Source organism: Rhinopithecus roxellana, chromosome 4 (genome assembly GCF_007565055.1).
Source record: "Rhinopithecus roxellana isolate Shanxi Qingling chromosome 4, ASM756505v1, whole genome shotgun sequence".
NCBI lineage: Eukaryota > Metazoa > Chordata > Mammalia > Primates > Cercopithecidae > Rhinopithecus > Rhinopithecus roxellana.
The window spans coordinates 158,398,085-158,412,683 of NC_044552.1; the positions used below are offsets into that span (position 1 = coordinate 158,398,085).

Here is a 14,599-nt window from a genome sequence, read left to right on the forward strand (position 1 = left end):
AATACTCCCACCTGAGCCTCCCAAAGTGCTGGGATTACAGGCTCGAGCCACCAAAAACCTTGCCTCATTTGTTACAATTAATGACCCAATGTTGATACATTATTCTTGACTAAAGCCCACACTTTGTTCATATTTCCTTAGTTTTAATCTAATGTCCTTTTTCAGTTCCAGCATCCATCCAGGATATCACATTACATTTAGTTATCATGTCTGTTAGGTTTTTTTTTTTTTTGGAGTTGGAGTCTCACTGTCACCCAGGCTGGGGTACAGTGGCATGATCTCAGCTCACTGCAACCTCTGCCTTCTGGGTTCAAGCGATTCTCCTGCCTCAGCCACCTGAGTAGTTGGAATTACAGACCCACGCAACTATGCCTGGCTAATTTTTGTATTTTTGGTAGAGATGTGGTTTTGCCATATTGGCCAGGCTATTTTCAAACTCCTGACCTCAAGTGATCTGCCCGCCTCAGCCTCCCAAAGTGCTGGTATTACAGGCATGAGTCATGGCGCCCAGCCCTCTTAGACTCTTTTTGACTGTGACAGTTTCTCAGACTTTCCTTGTTTTTGATGACCTTTACAATAATGAAAAGTACTTAATGGGTATTTTGTAGACTGCCCTTGATTGGGATTTGTCTAATGTTTTTCTGATGGTTAGCCAGGGGTTATGGGTTTTGGCAGGAAGACCACAGAGGTAAAGTACCATTTTCATCACATCATATCGGGGATACATTAGCATCTGGTTGAGGTACTGTATGCCATTTTTGCACCCTAAAGTTACTTCTTCCCCCCACCCCCTCTTTCCATCCTATACTCTTTGGAAGAAAGTTACTATGCATACCCACACTTAAAGAGTAAACCATTGTACTTCACCTCCATGAGGGAGGAGTATGTTCATAAAGTATTTATATTTCCTGCAGGAGAGATTTGTCTATTCTCTCTTCATTATTTATTTAATCATTTACTTACATCAGTATTGACTCATGGATAATTCTTACATATGTGTGTGTTTGTGTGCATGCAAATATATAATCAATGTGCTTTCTTTGCCCAATAATATGTTGTGGACAACTTTCAAACTCAATAAATACAGATGACTTTCAGAACTTTTAGAGGTTATAAAGTAAGTATTTAATCAGTCCTCTACTGATTAAATAAAGGTACATTATACTTCCAATTTTTCCTTATTTCCAACAATACTGGGGTAACATCTTCATACATTCATTTTTGTGCACTTATGTGCCTAATCCTTAGTTTACTATTTTGCCCTCATTTCTAAGGCAGATTACACTTGAGCTGTGTTCCCCATTCCACAACCAAGCACGCCTTGCTTTCCTTAGTTTATGCTATCTTCTCTACCTGGAATGCTCTTTTTTCTGTCTTGACCTACTGAAGTCGTATGTTTGAATCAGGGCTTCGGCCAAAGGCTGCTTGCTGTAGAGGCTCTTCTACAGTGTTTTGGAGAGAATTTTAAGGGACTATCTCACCTCTCTCTTTTGTACACGTATTATAACACATCATCTGAGCCTCCTAGTCTCTCGCAGGACTCTTTTTCCTACCAGTTTATGAACCGATAGAGGCAGAAACGTGATCGATCGCACTCATCCGTGTACTCTACCACAGTGGTGGGCACATCAAGTAACTAACATATTCTGACTTTGATTGAAGCGAAGAATCCGAATAACAGAAATTAAGAAGCATCCTCAATATTGCATAGCAGGTTACTCTTCCTTCCTTTCACATAGGATGGCACTCCACGCTTCAGGGAGACAGAAGAGTTGAATACAGGTTTTAGTTTTTGTTTAAAGTGAAAACGACTGTGATGTAGTTGAAAAGTAATGCTTTCTAGCTTTCTGTTAAAAATATTAGTTGGTTGAAGACTTTGGAATTGCAGTGCAGTGAAGACTGAAAATAAGCATCTTCGGTGTGCCAAATATTCATAAGGAAATTGTATACGAATGCAAGAGAATGGAACTGAAGTAATAAAATAAGGCCTCTGATCCTTCAGACGACTTCTTTAAGAAGCCAGGTGGCATAAAGAATCTTACATATTATAATTAGTACTGAGAGGTGAATGCCAAAACATAACACAAACACAATCGAGACAATGTTACTGTGACTGTGACGCTGTGTCGGTAAGTTGAGGCTAAAGATAGAGTATTGCTCTCCTGAAGGCCCACCGAGCCCGCACCTAAGAGACGCGGCCCTTCTGCTCATGCTTTGAGGCGGGGTGACCCACACATCTGTGCCCCTCTCTGAGCAGGAGGAGGCCCCGTCGCAGACGCGCGCGCAGACGGCGTCTGCAGCAGGCACCTGGGGCCGCGCGCCGCGGGGCGCCCCGCCTCCGCTCTCCGAGGCCCAATCATCGGGAGGCTGTGGGGGCACGTCCCGCTCCCGGCCACGCCCCCAACCGGTGGGGTTGGGGGGTGCTTTTAAGAACCGGCGACTGGCCGTGGGCTCAGTCGGGGGTGCGGGGCTGTGACCTACAGGCTTCGGTGCGGATCCTCCAGGCGTTCGCGCGCGCCAGCTGTCCTTGCGGCCGCCTGCGCGCTGCCCGCCCGCCCGCCCGCCAGGGGCTCCGCCGCCCTCGTTTCGGCCTCGTTAGCCCGCCAGGAGTCCCGCAGCTCCTCCGGGAGCCCGCTGGTAACTCGCGTCCCTCGCGCTCCTCCAGCGCCTGAGGGGGCCGCCTCGGGCCATGGTGCTCTCCCAGGAGGAGCCGGACTCCGCGCGGGGCACGAGCGAGGCACAGCCGCTCGGCCCAGCGCCCACGGGGATCGCTCCGCCGCCCGGCCCGGGACCCTCGGACAGCCCCGAGGCTGCTGTCGAGAAGGTGGAGGTGGAGCTGGCGGGGCCGGCGGACGCGGAGCCCCATGAGCCTCCTGAGCCCCCCGAGGGCGGCTGGGGCTGGCTGGTGATGCTGGCGGCCATGTGGTGCAACGGGTCGGTGTTCGGCATCCAGAACGCTTGCGGGGTGCTCTTCGTGTCCATGCTGAAAACCTTCGGCTCCAAAGACGATGACAAGATGGTCTTTAAGACAGGTGAGGCGCGGCGCCCGCCGAGGCCAGCCTGGGGGACCCGCATGGGGCCCCCGAGCGCACCCCGCGTGTGGGCTGTGTCTGCCTCCGAGTGTGCATGTCGGTGGGTCCTCGTGCCAGAGGGTGCCAGCGGGGGGGGGGGGGGGGGGTCTGTCGAGTTGCAGACAGAGCCTGCCGCTTCTGGGGCCTCGGGGTGCCTGTCTTTATGTGGAATCCAGCTGCAGAGCTGTGTGTTTGCAAGCAGGTTGCAGAACTTACTTGCCGAGATCGTCCTCCTTTCCCCTCGGCAGAGTAGACACTAACAGTCCACAGGAGCCCTTCCTTTTAATGTTTGAAAACAAACAGAACCCCAGAACCTTCAACCCCACACATCGCCCTGTCATTTTTGTGGTCTCTTTCGTGACTAGGCCAGTTGTGTAGTTCTTCATCTGCCTCCCTGGGCCGCAGAGGGGTGTGCGTATGTTGGCGGGGCGGGGGGTGGAGTTTGGAGGAATGAAAGAGATTTGTACGAAGGTCACTGGAGTTCCGAAGGGGGGCCCTGCAAGAGTCAGGGTTCCGTGCCTTCCCGCCCCCCCCACCCTTTTTTTTGCCCTCTGGGCTAAATGTAGAAAACACGGGAGGCAGCCGGATTAGGGACTGGGATGAGGAAGGTGAGGTGTTGCTTCTTCCCTCTTCCTGTTGTGTTTTTTGACTTTTTTTTTAACCATATAGTAAATTAGATACAAATGGTGCAGATTCAGCATTTTCTCCCTGTAGAGCATTATTATGACTTTTTGGCTGGTTAGGCAAAAAACAAGTCTAAGACCTTCTGCATGACACTTTAACATAAATTATTTCACTTTATCCTGCAAGGTGAGCGCGGTCAATCCCATTTAGATGAGAAAACTGTAGCTCGGTGAAAGTGTCTTGGTGGGTAGTAGAATGGCAATAAAACACATATCAACTGACTTCAAGGGCTGAGTGATTTCCATTACTGAATCAACCTCCCTCCCCGTCATTTGGGACAACTTTATATGATTAATAGTCTTTTTTTTTTTTTTTTTAACCTTGATTTTCTATTATTTTTAGAGCGAATATTCCTTAGGTCTTTAAGTATGCGTATAAGGAATGGGCAAGACTGTAATAAATTCTAAGACAAAGGTAATGCTGGGTTATGTTGAGAGTTTTAAAACCATATATAAACACTATTATACTATTTGTATCATTCTGCAACTTACTTTTCTTCCATTCTGCATCATGTTTGTGACTTATCTACATAATACCTCAGTGTGAACTGATAACTCAAATTCTTTCCATTTTAACTTACATGGTTTGCATTGTTTGACTGTATTATACTGTATGCATTCTCCCTTTGATAGGCATTTAGATTGTTTCCAAACTCATTCTAAACAATGCTGCAATGAATATTCCTGTACACTGTCTCTTTATGCATGTGAATACGGTATCATATTTAACCTGGAATTTCTGTTCTTTAAATAGCTATTGAAACTGCTGTGGTATGCAGGTCAATGGGCTAGGTACAAAAAGTGTTAAAAATATAGTAACATGTACTTAACCATTTAAGGAAGGTAATCATTGTAAAGTTTAGCAGGGGAGATATGCGTATATAATAGTAAACAGAAGTAGTTTGGTGTCTTTTCTATGTGAGTGTTGGGTGTCAGAGAGAAAAGCCCCAAAAGAAGGCAGAATTGACAGAGTTAACATTTAAAGACTAGTTCCAACATTTACCATATTCCTGCCTGGGATTACAGATTTTTAATGCCGTCAAGACAACAGCAGTCTTTTGTTTATCATCATTTTTGCAAATTCAGTTAAGTAGATCCTTTGGTGTCTGTGGGTGTTTTTTGTTTGTTTGTTTGTTTGTTTTGTTTTGTTTTTTTGAGAGAGAGGGTGAGCAATTGCCAGAGAGAGACCATAGCTTTGCCAGGGATCAGAATTTTGCAGTGTCAAAGTCTCTACCTACTACTTGTCCCCAAAGTTCCAATTGGCTACAATATCCCAATACTGGGTAGCTGAAAGTGAGGGAAGGAACCTGGTTTTTCTTTTGCACTCTGTGAAACTTTGTGTTTTCCATTTTGATGAACATCTTTCTTCTTTTTATTCAGTTCAGTCTTTGACAACTCTTACAGTCTTGTTTGTGTATGTGTGGGTATATATCATACAATCAGTTGTACAGGTATGCTAGTTAAATGTGTGAAGGTCTTTGTGCTTCTCTGCCTGACTGCTGTATATCTATATCTGGTTGTGCCATTGCACAAGGGTGCCAAACTAAGTGGGGACTGAAAACCAGCCTGGGCTCTGGATGCCCTTTGTCTGATTCCTACAGAACGGCCCTCTGCACTTGTAATGGTCCTGTATAACACAGCATCTAGATTGAACAATGGCCATTACTTGGGTGCTAGGTAATACGTATGTGACTGATAGATGTTAAGGGCTGAGGAAGAAAACAGATTTAAACTTAGTGCTGAAAACATGATTACAAGATAGTCTTTAAGCCAGTTATTGTTGAGATCTCTCTCTCTTCCCCTGTCCCCTGCCCCTTTCTCTTTCCCTCAGTGCACAGACACACACAAAGGTGTTTCATAAAGTCCCTCATCTACCACAGGCACTATTTGAGAATATCTGCTTTGAAGTTTGATTGTTCACGCCTTTTCACTTTGATATTCGAATGCTGAGTCATCTGCGTTCAAGCATATGCAAGCTTCAAATACATGCCAAAAAATATCTGGAATTTGTTTAAGCCTTTTATTTTTCAAAGTTTTGGTCTATTTCCTATTACCGTACTCATGATTGATAATGCTGGTGTTAGAGTACAGCTAGTTCTGTCTCCTTGTTTCCATTAGCTTCTTTATAGCAAGTGATTAGCCTAAGGATATACAGGGAGGTGGTGGTGGGATGGAATCTAGGTCTCTAAATGATGGTGCACATTTCTTCAGTACTTTCCTGTGGCTAAGCACTTTAAATGCGTTCCTATTTAAACCTTACTACACTTCTCTGATAGACTTTGTTAATATCTTTCTTTTCGGATTTGGGAACTCAGGCTTACAGAGTTTAAGTAAGAAGTGGAGCCAGAATTCAACCCCAGGCTTATCTGACTCTAAGAGCTGGGATTTTTATTTTAATTATTTATTTATTTAAAATACAGAATACTCCATGAATTTGCATGTCATCTTTGTGCAGGGGTCACGCTAATCTTCTCTGTGTCATTCCAATTTTAGTAAATTGTTGTTCAAAGTGCTGCTGAAGCAAGCACCAGGAGTTGGGTTTTAATCATTCATCATATTGCATTGACTAGATAACATTCTGCAAATACGATGTTCTTTATGTTGTTGATTAATTTAAGTGTTAGTGATTGGTTGAGTGCTCTACCACCCATTCTGGGATTAGAAAGAAGGGTCCTTGTTTCTTGGTCTTACTTGGTGGTGAATAAACAATTACAAATTATTAATATCTTGAACTATATTTCTGAAGTGTAGAGACTTCCATAGAGGAACAAGATACTTCCATATGCTGTTCAAGCAAAAGTCTGGGGTTTCCTTTGGAGAACCATGCTCTTTTAGATTGATCCACAGCAGGACAATGTTTCTAGGCAGAACTGAGGAGGAGCCTTTCTTAGGCTCACTTCTCTTCAGGGGTCTGTTAACTGTTCCCACACAATGGATAATGTACCCAAAATTTCTCAGGAAAGGGCCTGGAGAAGTTCGTTCACACTAAGTGTAAGTGAGTTTACACATCTTACTGTTAATTCTCTTTCTACAAATGTTTACCACGTTATCTAACACGCTCTGTTTTGGGCTCTGTCCTGGGCACTGGAGATAATGACTGAGAGAGAAAATGTCAGCTGTTTCCAAGTAGCTTAGGATCTGTTGTGGGATACAAATTAATAACAGACCAGAAGTAATAGAATATTTCCCTGAAGGATTTTCAATATAACAGGACTCAATTTTATTATAAAAGGCTGAAATTCTAAGGTCATTTCAACAGGTGGTGGGGATGGGGAAGGCATTTGAGGCCTCTTTCTCTATGGTTATAAATCTCACTTGGTGAAATTAAGACTTTGGAAAGGGGAAGTAAGCTGACTCCAAGTTGGGCAGTAGAACTATTGAAAAATGCTGACGGTGTCACAGTCCCATTATGGTGCCCAGCAAGCTGCCGATGACATGGCACTCAGAGGAGTGTCTCACATCCTGCTGTGTCTGAGGGAGCAAGCTGAACTTGAGTTGTCTCTCTTTTTTTTTTTTTTGAGACGGACTCTCGCTCTGTCACCCAGGCTGGGGTGCAGTGGCGCCATCTCGGCTCACGGCAACCACAGCCTCCCGGATTCAAGCAATTCTTCTGCCTCAGTCTTCTGAGTAGCTGGGACTACAGGCGCGTGCCACCGCACCTGGCTAATTTTTGTATTTTTAGTAGAGACGGGGTTTCACCACATTGGTCAGGCTGGTCTCAAACTCCTGACCTCGTAATCCGCCTGCCTCGGACTCCCAAAGTGCTGGGATTACAGGCATGAGTTGTCTCTTTTTACTTGAATTTTTACCTGTTCACATGTGCATGCTTCTTGCCTAGGTAAGAGGAATCAAATGCTTTAGGGAAGAATAAAAGGAAATACAATTAAGTGGAACATTGTTTTTCCTTAGAAAGTGTAATTTTGGGCTGGGCGCAGTGGCTCACACCTGTAATCCCAGCACTTTGGGAGGCTGAGGCAGTTGGATCACCTGAGGTCAGGAGTTCGAGACCAGCCTGGCCAACATGGTGAAACCCCGTTTCTACTAAAAATACAAAAAATTAGCTGGGCATGGTGGCGGATGCCTGTAATCCCAGCTACTCAGGAGGCTGAGGCAGGAGAATCACTTGAACCTGGGAGGCAGAGGTTGTAGTGAGCTGAGATGGCACCACTGTACTCCAGCATGGGCAGCAAGAGCGAAACTCTGTCTCAAAAAAAAGAAAAAGAAAAAAGAAAGTGCAACTTTGTTTTAACTCTGCTAGATAATGGAAAACCGATGGAACTAATGAAGAGTGTAGGGTTTTTTGTTTGTTTGTTTTGTTTTGAGATTGTGCCATTTCACTCCCGCCTGGGTATCAAGAGAGAAACTCTGTCTCCAAAAAATAAATAAATAAAAAAGTGTAAATCAAAACATTAACAATTCAGTAGTTTGAAAGTAGATTATCAAAAAGGTCCTGAAAGGGAGGCTCTTTGGCTGTAATCTTTAACGCAACTCTACACTCCCTCTATGGAGACAGATTTCTTTTTAGATGGTTACAATCGCAAAGTAGGATTTTCAGTAGCATTTAGGGATGAATGAATCTTGTGGCATCTCTTCCTGTATCTTGCTAGCCCCTCTGAAACTTCAAGTCAGTTAGTGCTTCCTCAGAAGTTGGTCCCTCCCCACCATGTTTTCACATTTGCAGTTATACTGATATCCACATCGTTCAGTTGTATATGACACCTAGATTATAGGAAATTTTGGCTGTCGTTCAGAAGTTAACTGCTATGTTTTGCCTTTATGCTAAAGAGATTTTGTTTTGTTTGGTAGGAAAAGCGGCCTGCATAGCTAGCCATTTCTGTATCTTAGAAAAGTTTTTAGTAACAGTGCTTTGTTGAGCTAGTTACAGTGAACAAATAATCTGGTTCATAGTCCTATACATCTTTCACTACAAGAAAAATACCTGATTGTTATTTACACTGGAAGAGAGGTAGAAAAGCTAAGAGAACTCACTTATGGCAATAAACCAATCTAAACTACCTGCTAAAATAAGTGAGAAGTTTATAAAAGTGGTTCTAGGATTTTGGAATAATAGCGAGTATGATGTGGGCATTTCATACTTCATTTCCAGAATGTTTCTGGATTCAGTGCAAGACTGAATAGCGTATATAGTGAATTCTAATTAAATACAACAATGTGAGGTTCCTGTGGTATTTTTTCATGGAATTTTATCAATAAAATTAACTGCTGAAGGAACCCAATTAGCCAAAATGAAAAGCATAACAAATTTTTTCAGGAGTGATTTTGAGGTGTCTTTTAGAATAAATTGTACTCTGCTCTTGATGTGATTTGCTACATCTTTTTGTCACAGTTCCTTGAGGCTCAGTCCCTGGCTATGTATTTGCTTCACTTTCTTGCCTTCTTCCATCCACTGTCTTGGGGCTGTTATTTCCAAATCTCATCTCTGTGTTCAAGACCCTTATTTACTATTTCTGGACAGTTCCATTTGGGTACACAGGTACATCATACTAAACTAACGTGAACTTATTTTTCAGCCACTCCATACAACCTTTCCTTACTACCAAAAATGACAGCCCATTTGTCAGCATTCTTCTGAATCCATATTCCTCCTTCTCAATTCTCAGTACATGATACCTCTGGTTGTTTAACTCAGAAACCTGGAATGTATCTTAACTTCTTATTTCTCTTCCTTCCTTACCTGTTTTGTTAATCAGAGTTCTTTTGTGTTTACCTTCTTAATGCCTCTTAAATCAGTCCCCCTTTTCTTTCACTGCTGTGTCTTAATTCATGCCTTCAATTACTTTTTATTTTATTTTTTGAGATAAGGTCTCACTGTGTTCCCCAGGCTGGAGTGCAGTGGTGTGATCATAGCTCACTGCAGCCTCACTTTTAGGCTCAAGCAGTCCTCCTATCTCAGCTTCTTGAGTAGCTGCAACGCCAGGCACGTGCCACCATGCCCGGCTAATTAAAAACATTTTTTTTGTGGAGATGGCATCTTGCTATTTTGCTCAGGCTTGTCTTAAACTCCTGGCCTCAAGTGACCCTCCTGCCTCAGCCTCCCAAAGTATTGGGACTAACAGGCGTGAACTGCTGTGCCTGGCCACCTTCATTACTATTGGCCACAATTAGTCATAACCCCTTAACAGGACTGCTTGTCCTCAGTTGTACATCTGGGTGATTTTTCTAAAAGGTTGGACCATATGATTTTTCTGTTTAAATGCCCAGTGACACTCATTACTTTTAGGAAAACGTCAAACTCCCTACTCCGAAGGCCTGCAAGTTCTGGCCCTTGCCTGGCACTCTAGCCTTGCCCCTGCCTCTCTCCCTTATTGGTTTTTGTGTTCTAGCCAACCTGTAGGTGTTAACACTGGCCCAAATTTGTCTTGCTGCTTTTTGCCTCTGTGCCTTTGTGTACTCCTGTTTTCAGTGCGATGGTTGGTCCTTGTGAGATTCTGATGAAATGGTTGGCCATTTTATTCTTTTGTCACAATCCTGGGACACAAATAGTTATTTTATGCAATTGTTACATATTTGATGCTCTTGGAATATTGGGGGTAGCTACATTTTGGAGTTTTGAGAATGATTTCAAATAAGTTACAAATTATGTTTGAAGTGGTAGACAGAGAACCTGATTTCAACCTATTCTAATAAAGCAGTCTGTGAAAGCCATTTTAAAGATGATCTGTATTTGTTAAAGTGGCAATTTTTATATTCCCTGATATGGTTTGGCTGTGTTCCCACCCAAATCTCATCTTGAATTATAGCTCCCATAATCCACACTTGTCATGGGAGGGAGGTAATTACCTGGTGGGAGGTAATTGAATCATGGGGGCAGGTTTTCCCGTGCTGTTCTTGTGATAGTTAATGTCTCATGAGAGCTGATGGTTTATAAAGGGCAGTTCCTCTGCACACTTTCTGTTGCCTGTTGCCATGTAAGACATACCTTTGCTCCTCTTTCGCCTTCCACCATGATTGTGAGGCCTCCCTAGCTATGTAGAACTGAGTCCATTAAACCTCTTTTTCTTTATAAATTACCCAGCCTCAGATATTTCTTCATAACAGTATGAAAATGGAGTAATACATTCCATTACCATAAAGAAAAGGCTTTCATGTACATTATTTTTATTTTTATTTTTTTGAGACGGAGTCTCGCTCTGTCGCTGGGGCTGGAGTGCAGTGGCCGGATCTCAGCTCACTGCAAGCTCCGCCTCCCGGGTTTACGCCATTCTCCTGCCTCAGCCTCCCGAGTAGCTGGGACTACAGGCGCCCACCACCTCGCCCGGCTAGCTTTTTGTATTTTTTAGTAGAGACAGGGTTTCAGCGTGTTAGCCAGGATGGTCTCGAACTCGACCTCGTGATCCGCCCGTCTCGGCCTCCCAAAGTGCTAGGATTACAGGCTTGGGCCACCGCGCCCGGCTTCATGTACATTATTTTTTAGAGTAGCCTTGTGGTATGTCATTACCTCCATGTATAGATAAGAAAGTTGCAACTTGCACAGTATTAGGATTGATATCAGTATTTACTTTCATTAAGTTGAACTTAAAAACAGCTTTTTGGCTGGAAAAAGATTGTACTTATGTCAAAGTTGTCCTGAAAGTAAAATCCTACCCCTGTCCCCAACCAGAAACTATTTACTACATATTTACTTGCATGTTCTTTAGAATATTCTCTCAATAGTGTCTCCTACTTAAGTCATCAGAAATGCTGTGATGTCATTTTTGGAAAAGAATTCCAGAGTTATCACCACCTAGCTATAAACTGGTCTTACATTCAAATTAAACAAGCAAACCTTAACAAAAACAAGCTAAACCCTAAACATAACTTGAACAGTCAGCTCACCACAGTTCTGAGCACCTGCCTTGCCTGGTGCCACCCACGCAGGGACTGTGGATGTTTAAATTGGCAGAGATTCAGAACAGGAAACTCCAGCACACCTGGGAACTGTGCAGACCCACCACATGAGAGAGGTAGCCTATCAGTGGTTGGAGGAATGGAGGAAAGCCGTGCTTTCAAACGTACATGCCAAATGTGTGTGATCATACCTCTTTGTTAATGTGCCTTCTTTAACAGCAAAAGTAACTCCTCACCTTGCATATAGGAACTAAAAAAAAGTCAATGAAGAAATGGCTTGCCTTACCCTCAAGGAAGAGCATATAGGAACTAAAAAAAAGTCAATGAAGAAATGGCTTGCCTTATTCTCAAGGGAGAAGTCTTTTTTCATTTCACTAATTTTTAATCATGGGCATAAGTATGAAATACATATTAGAAATACTGTATATGGACCAAAGCAATGTTTCCTTTGTGGACCAAAGCCGTGTTTCTTTTTTCTTTCTTTTCTTTTCTTTTCTTTTTTTTTTTTTTTAAGAGACAGGGTCTTGCTCTGTTGCTCAGTGATGTGCTGAGGCATTTGAAACCAGCTTGGGCAATATAGGGAGACCCCCACCTCTACAAAAAATTTTTTAAAAATTAGCCAGGTATGGTGGTGGTATGTGCTTGTAATCCCAGTTATTCAGGAGGCTGGGGCAGGAGTACAATTTTTTTTCCAGCCAAAAATCTGCTCTTAAGTTCAACTTAATGAAAGTAAATACTGATATCAATCCTAACACTGTGCAAGTTGCAACTTTCTTATCTATACATGGAGGTAATGACATACCACAAGGCTACTCTAAAAAATAATGTACATGAAAGCCTTTTCTTTCTGGAGTGCAGTCAGTGATGTGATCATGGCTCACCATAACCTCAACCTCTTAGGCTCAAGGAATCCTCCTGCCCCAGCCTCCTGAATAGGTGGGATTACAGGCACATACCACAACACCTGGCTAATTTTTAAAAATTTTTTTATAGAGGCGGGCTCTCCCTATATTGCCCAAGCTGGTTTTGAACGCCTGAGCTCAAGTGATCCTCCAACCTCAGGCTCCCAAAGTGTTAGGAATACAGGCTTGAGCCATAGTGCCTGGCCCCAAAACAGTGTTTGTAACTCCCTTTGTCCCCTCTTGATAAACATAAAAATCTCACAGTACTTCAGAATTTTGTTGCACACATCCAAGTGTAGTTTGCCTTTCCTTGTGAGTGGCAGAAGATAATGTCATACTGTGTATCCATCAGCCAAAATTTTGTCAAGCTTTACTTTTATTTAAAAAAAATTTTTATTTTATTTTATTATTTTTTTTTTTTTGAGACGGAGTCTTGCTCTGTCGCCCAGGCTGTAGTGCAGTGGCGTGATCTCGACTCACTGTAAGCTCTGCTGCCTGGGTTGAAGTGATTTTTGTGCCCCAGCCTCTAGAGTAGCTGGGACTACAGGCACATGCCACCACACCTGGCTAAATTTTTGTATTTTTAGTAGAGGTGGGGTTTCGCCATGTTGGTCAGGCTGATCTCGAACTCCTAACCTCAGGTGATCCACCCGCCTCGGCCTCCCAAAGTGCTGGGATTACAGGCATGCGCCACCATGCCCGGTCAAGCTTCACTTTTAGTTATGTTATGGATATAATTAGAATTATTTTCTTGTTCTTTAAATACAGAATTATAATATTGAATGTGTGCTTTTAAAAAATCAGTAAATGTACCCCTCTAGAACTTCTGATCTATGCCTCTTAGTGAGTGTGGGGAGCTGTGCTGCTTTCCTCCTCCAGTGGCCCCGCTTAAGAATTACTCACTATAAGGAGTTTTAAATTCAATTAAAGGTATGCTTTAGAGAGTTAAGTCTAAATGAAAGGTCAATGATTAAATTAATGGATAAAAGCCCGTTGTACCTAGGGAAAGGTGCATTGGTCTGCAGTGCAGCTAGTACCTAGTTTTTGCTAAAGAGTAAATTGCAGCTGGGCAGGGTGGCTCATGCCTGTAATCTTAGCACTTTGGGAAGCCAAGGTGGTCGGATCACTTGAGGTCCAGAGTTCAAGACCAGCCTGACCAACATGGAGAAACCCTGTCTCTACTAAAAATACAAAATTAGCCAGGCGTGGTGGTGCATGCCTGTAATCTCAGCTACCTGGGAAGCTGAGGCAGGAGAATTGCTTGAATCCGGGAGGTGGAGGTTGTGGTGAGCCAAGATTGTGCCGTTGCACTCCAACCTGGGCAACAAGAGTGAAATTCCATCTCACAATAAAAAAGAAAACCCTAGGTGGAAGGATCGCTTGAGTCCAGGAGTTCAAGAACAGCCTGGGCAACATGGTGAGACCCCGTCTCTACTTTTAATTAAAATAAAATTAACATTAAAAAGTGTAGTAAAACTTTTAAAAAGAGTAAATTGTATCAGCAGTGTTCTGCCTGTGTTTAGAAAGCCAAAATTTATATTCGTGTTGCATTTAGATTGGATGCAAGACCAATTTTGAGATGTGTTTTAATATTGTAAAAATAGAAAACTGCCTATTCATTAAATGGTGATATTTATTGACTTTTCTGTGTAGATAAGTATTAATGTCAAGTCAAGTAGGTTAGTCTGGAGACTGTTTTTATTAATAAAAACCTTTTCATTTTACTAATTATCCTTTTCATTAGTTTTGCCTTTATGTTGCAACTTCAAATGGCAGCGTCTCAAAGGATTTACATTTGTCAATGGTTGTTTAAACAACGACATTCCACCAAGTTAATTGATGTTGTAGTGTGAATGGGGCAAGAAGTTGTCATTGTTGTCCTGTAGTAATGTAGCACTGAAACTTTGACAGGAGGACCCCTAACCATGTAGTTATTGACTGTAAGTACTCTTCCCCTAAGAGTAAGATTTTTTTTTAGGAATAAATGATAAATATATGGAGTTTTAGTTGTAGGTGTTATGTTTTGTCTCCTTCTACTCAGAGAAAAATGTTACTTGTGGAATAGGCTCAAACTGAAAAAAGGACCTGATTTTTA

At 42.7% G+C, this 14,599-nt stretch overlaps 1 protein-coding gene and 1 pseudogene across 1 annotated transcript in view; one reads left to right on the forward strand and one right to left on the reverse strand.

Moving 5' to 3' along the window:
- The first annotated feature begins 2,421 nt into the window (after positions 1-2,421).
- SLC16A10 (solute carrier family 16 member 10) overlaps positions 2,422-14,599 on the forward strand; it is a 141,294-nt gene continuing 129,116 nt past the window's right edge. Inside the window, exon 1 of the mRNA XM_030929438.1 lies at positions 2,422-3,032. Coding sequence (XP_030785298.1) covers positions 2,690-3,032 — 343 coding nt within the window. The 5' untranslated portion in view covers positions 2,422-2,689. The remainder of the gene's footprint in view (positions 3,033-14,599) is intronic.
- LOC115897101 lies at positions 6,165-6,277 on the reverse strand (annotated as a pseudogene).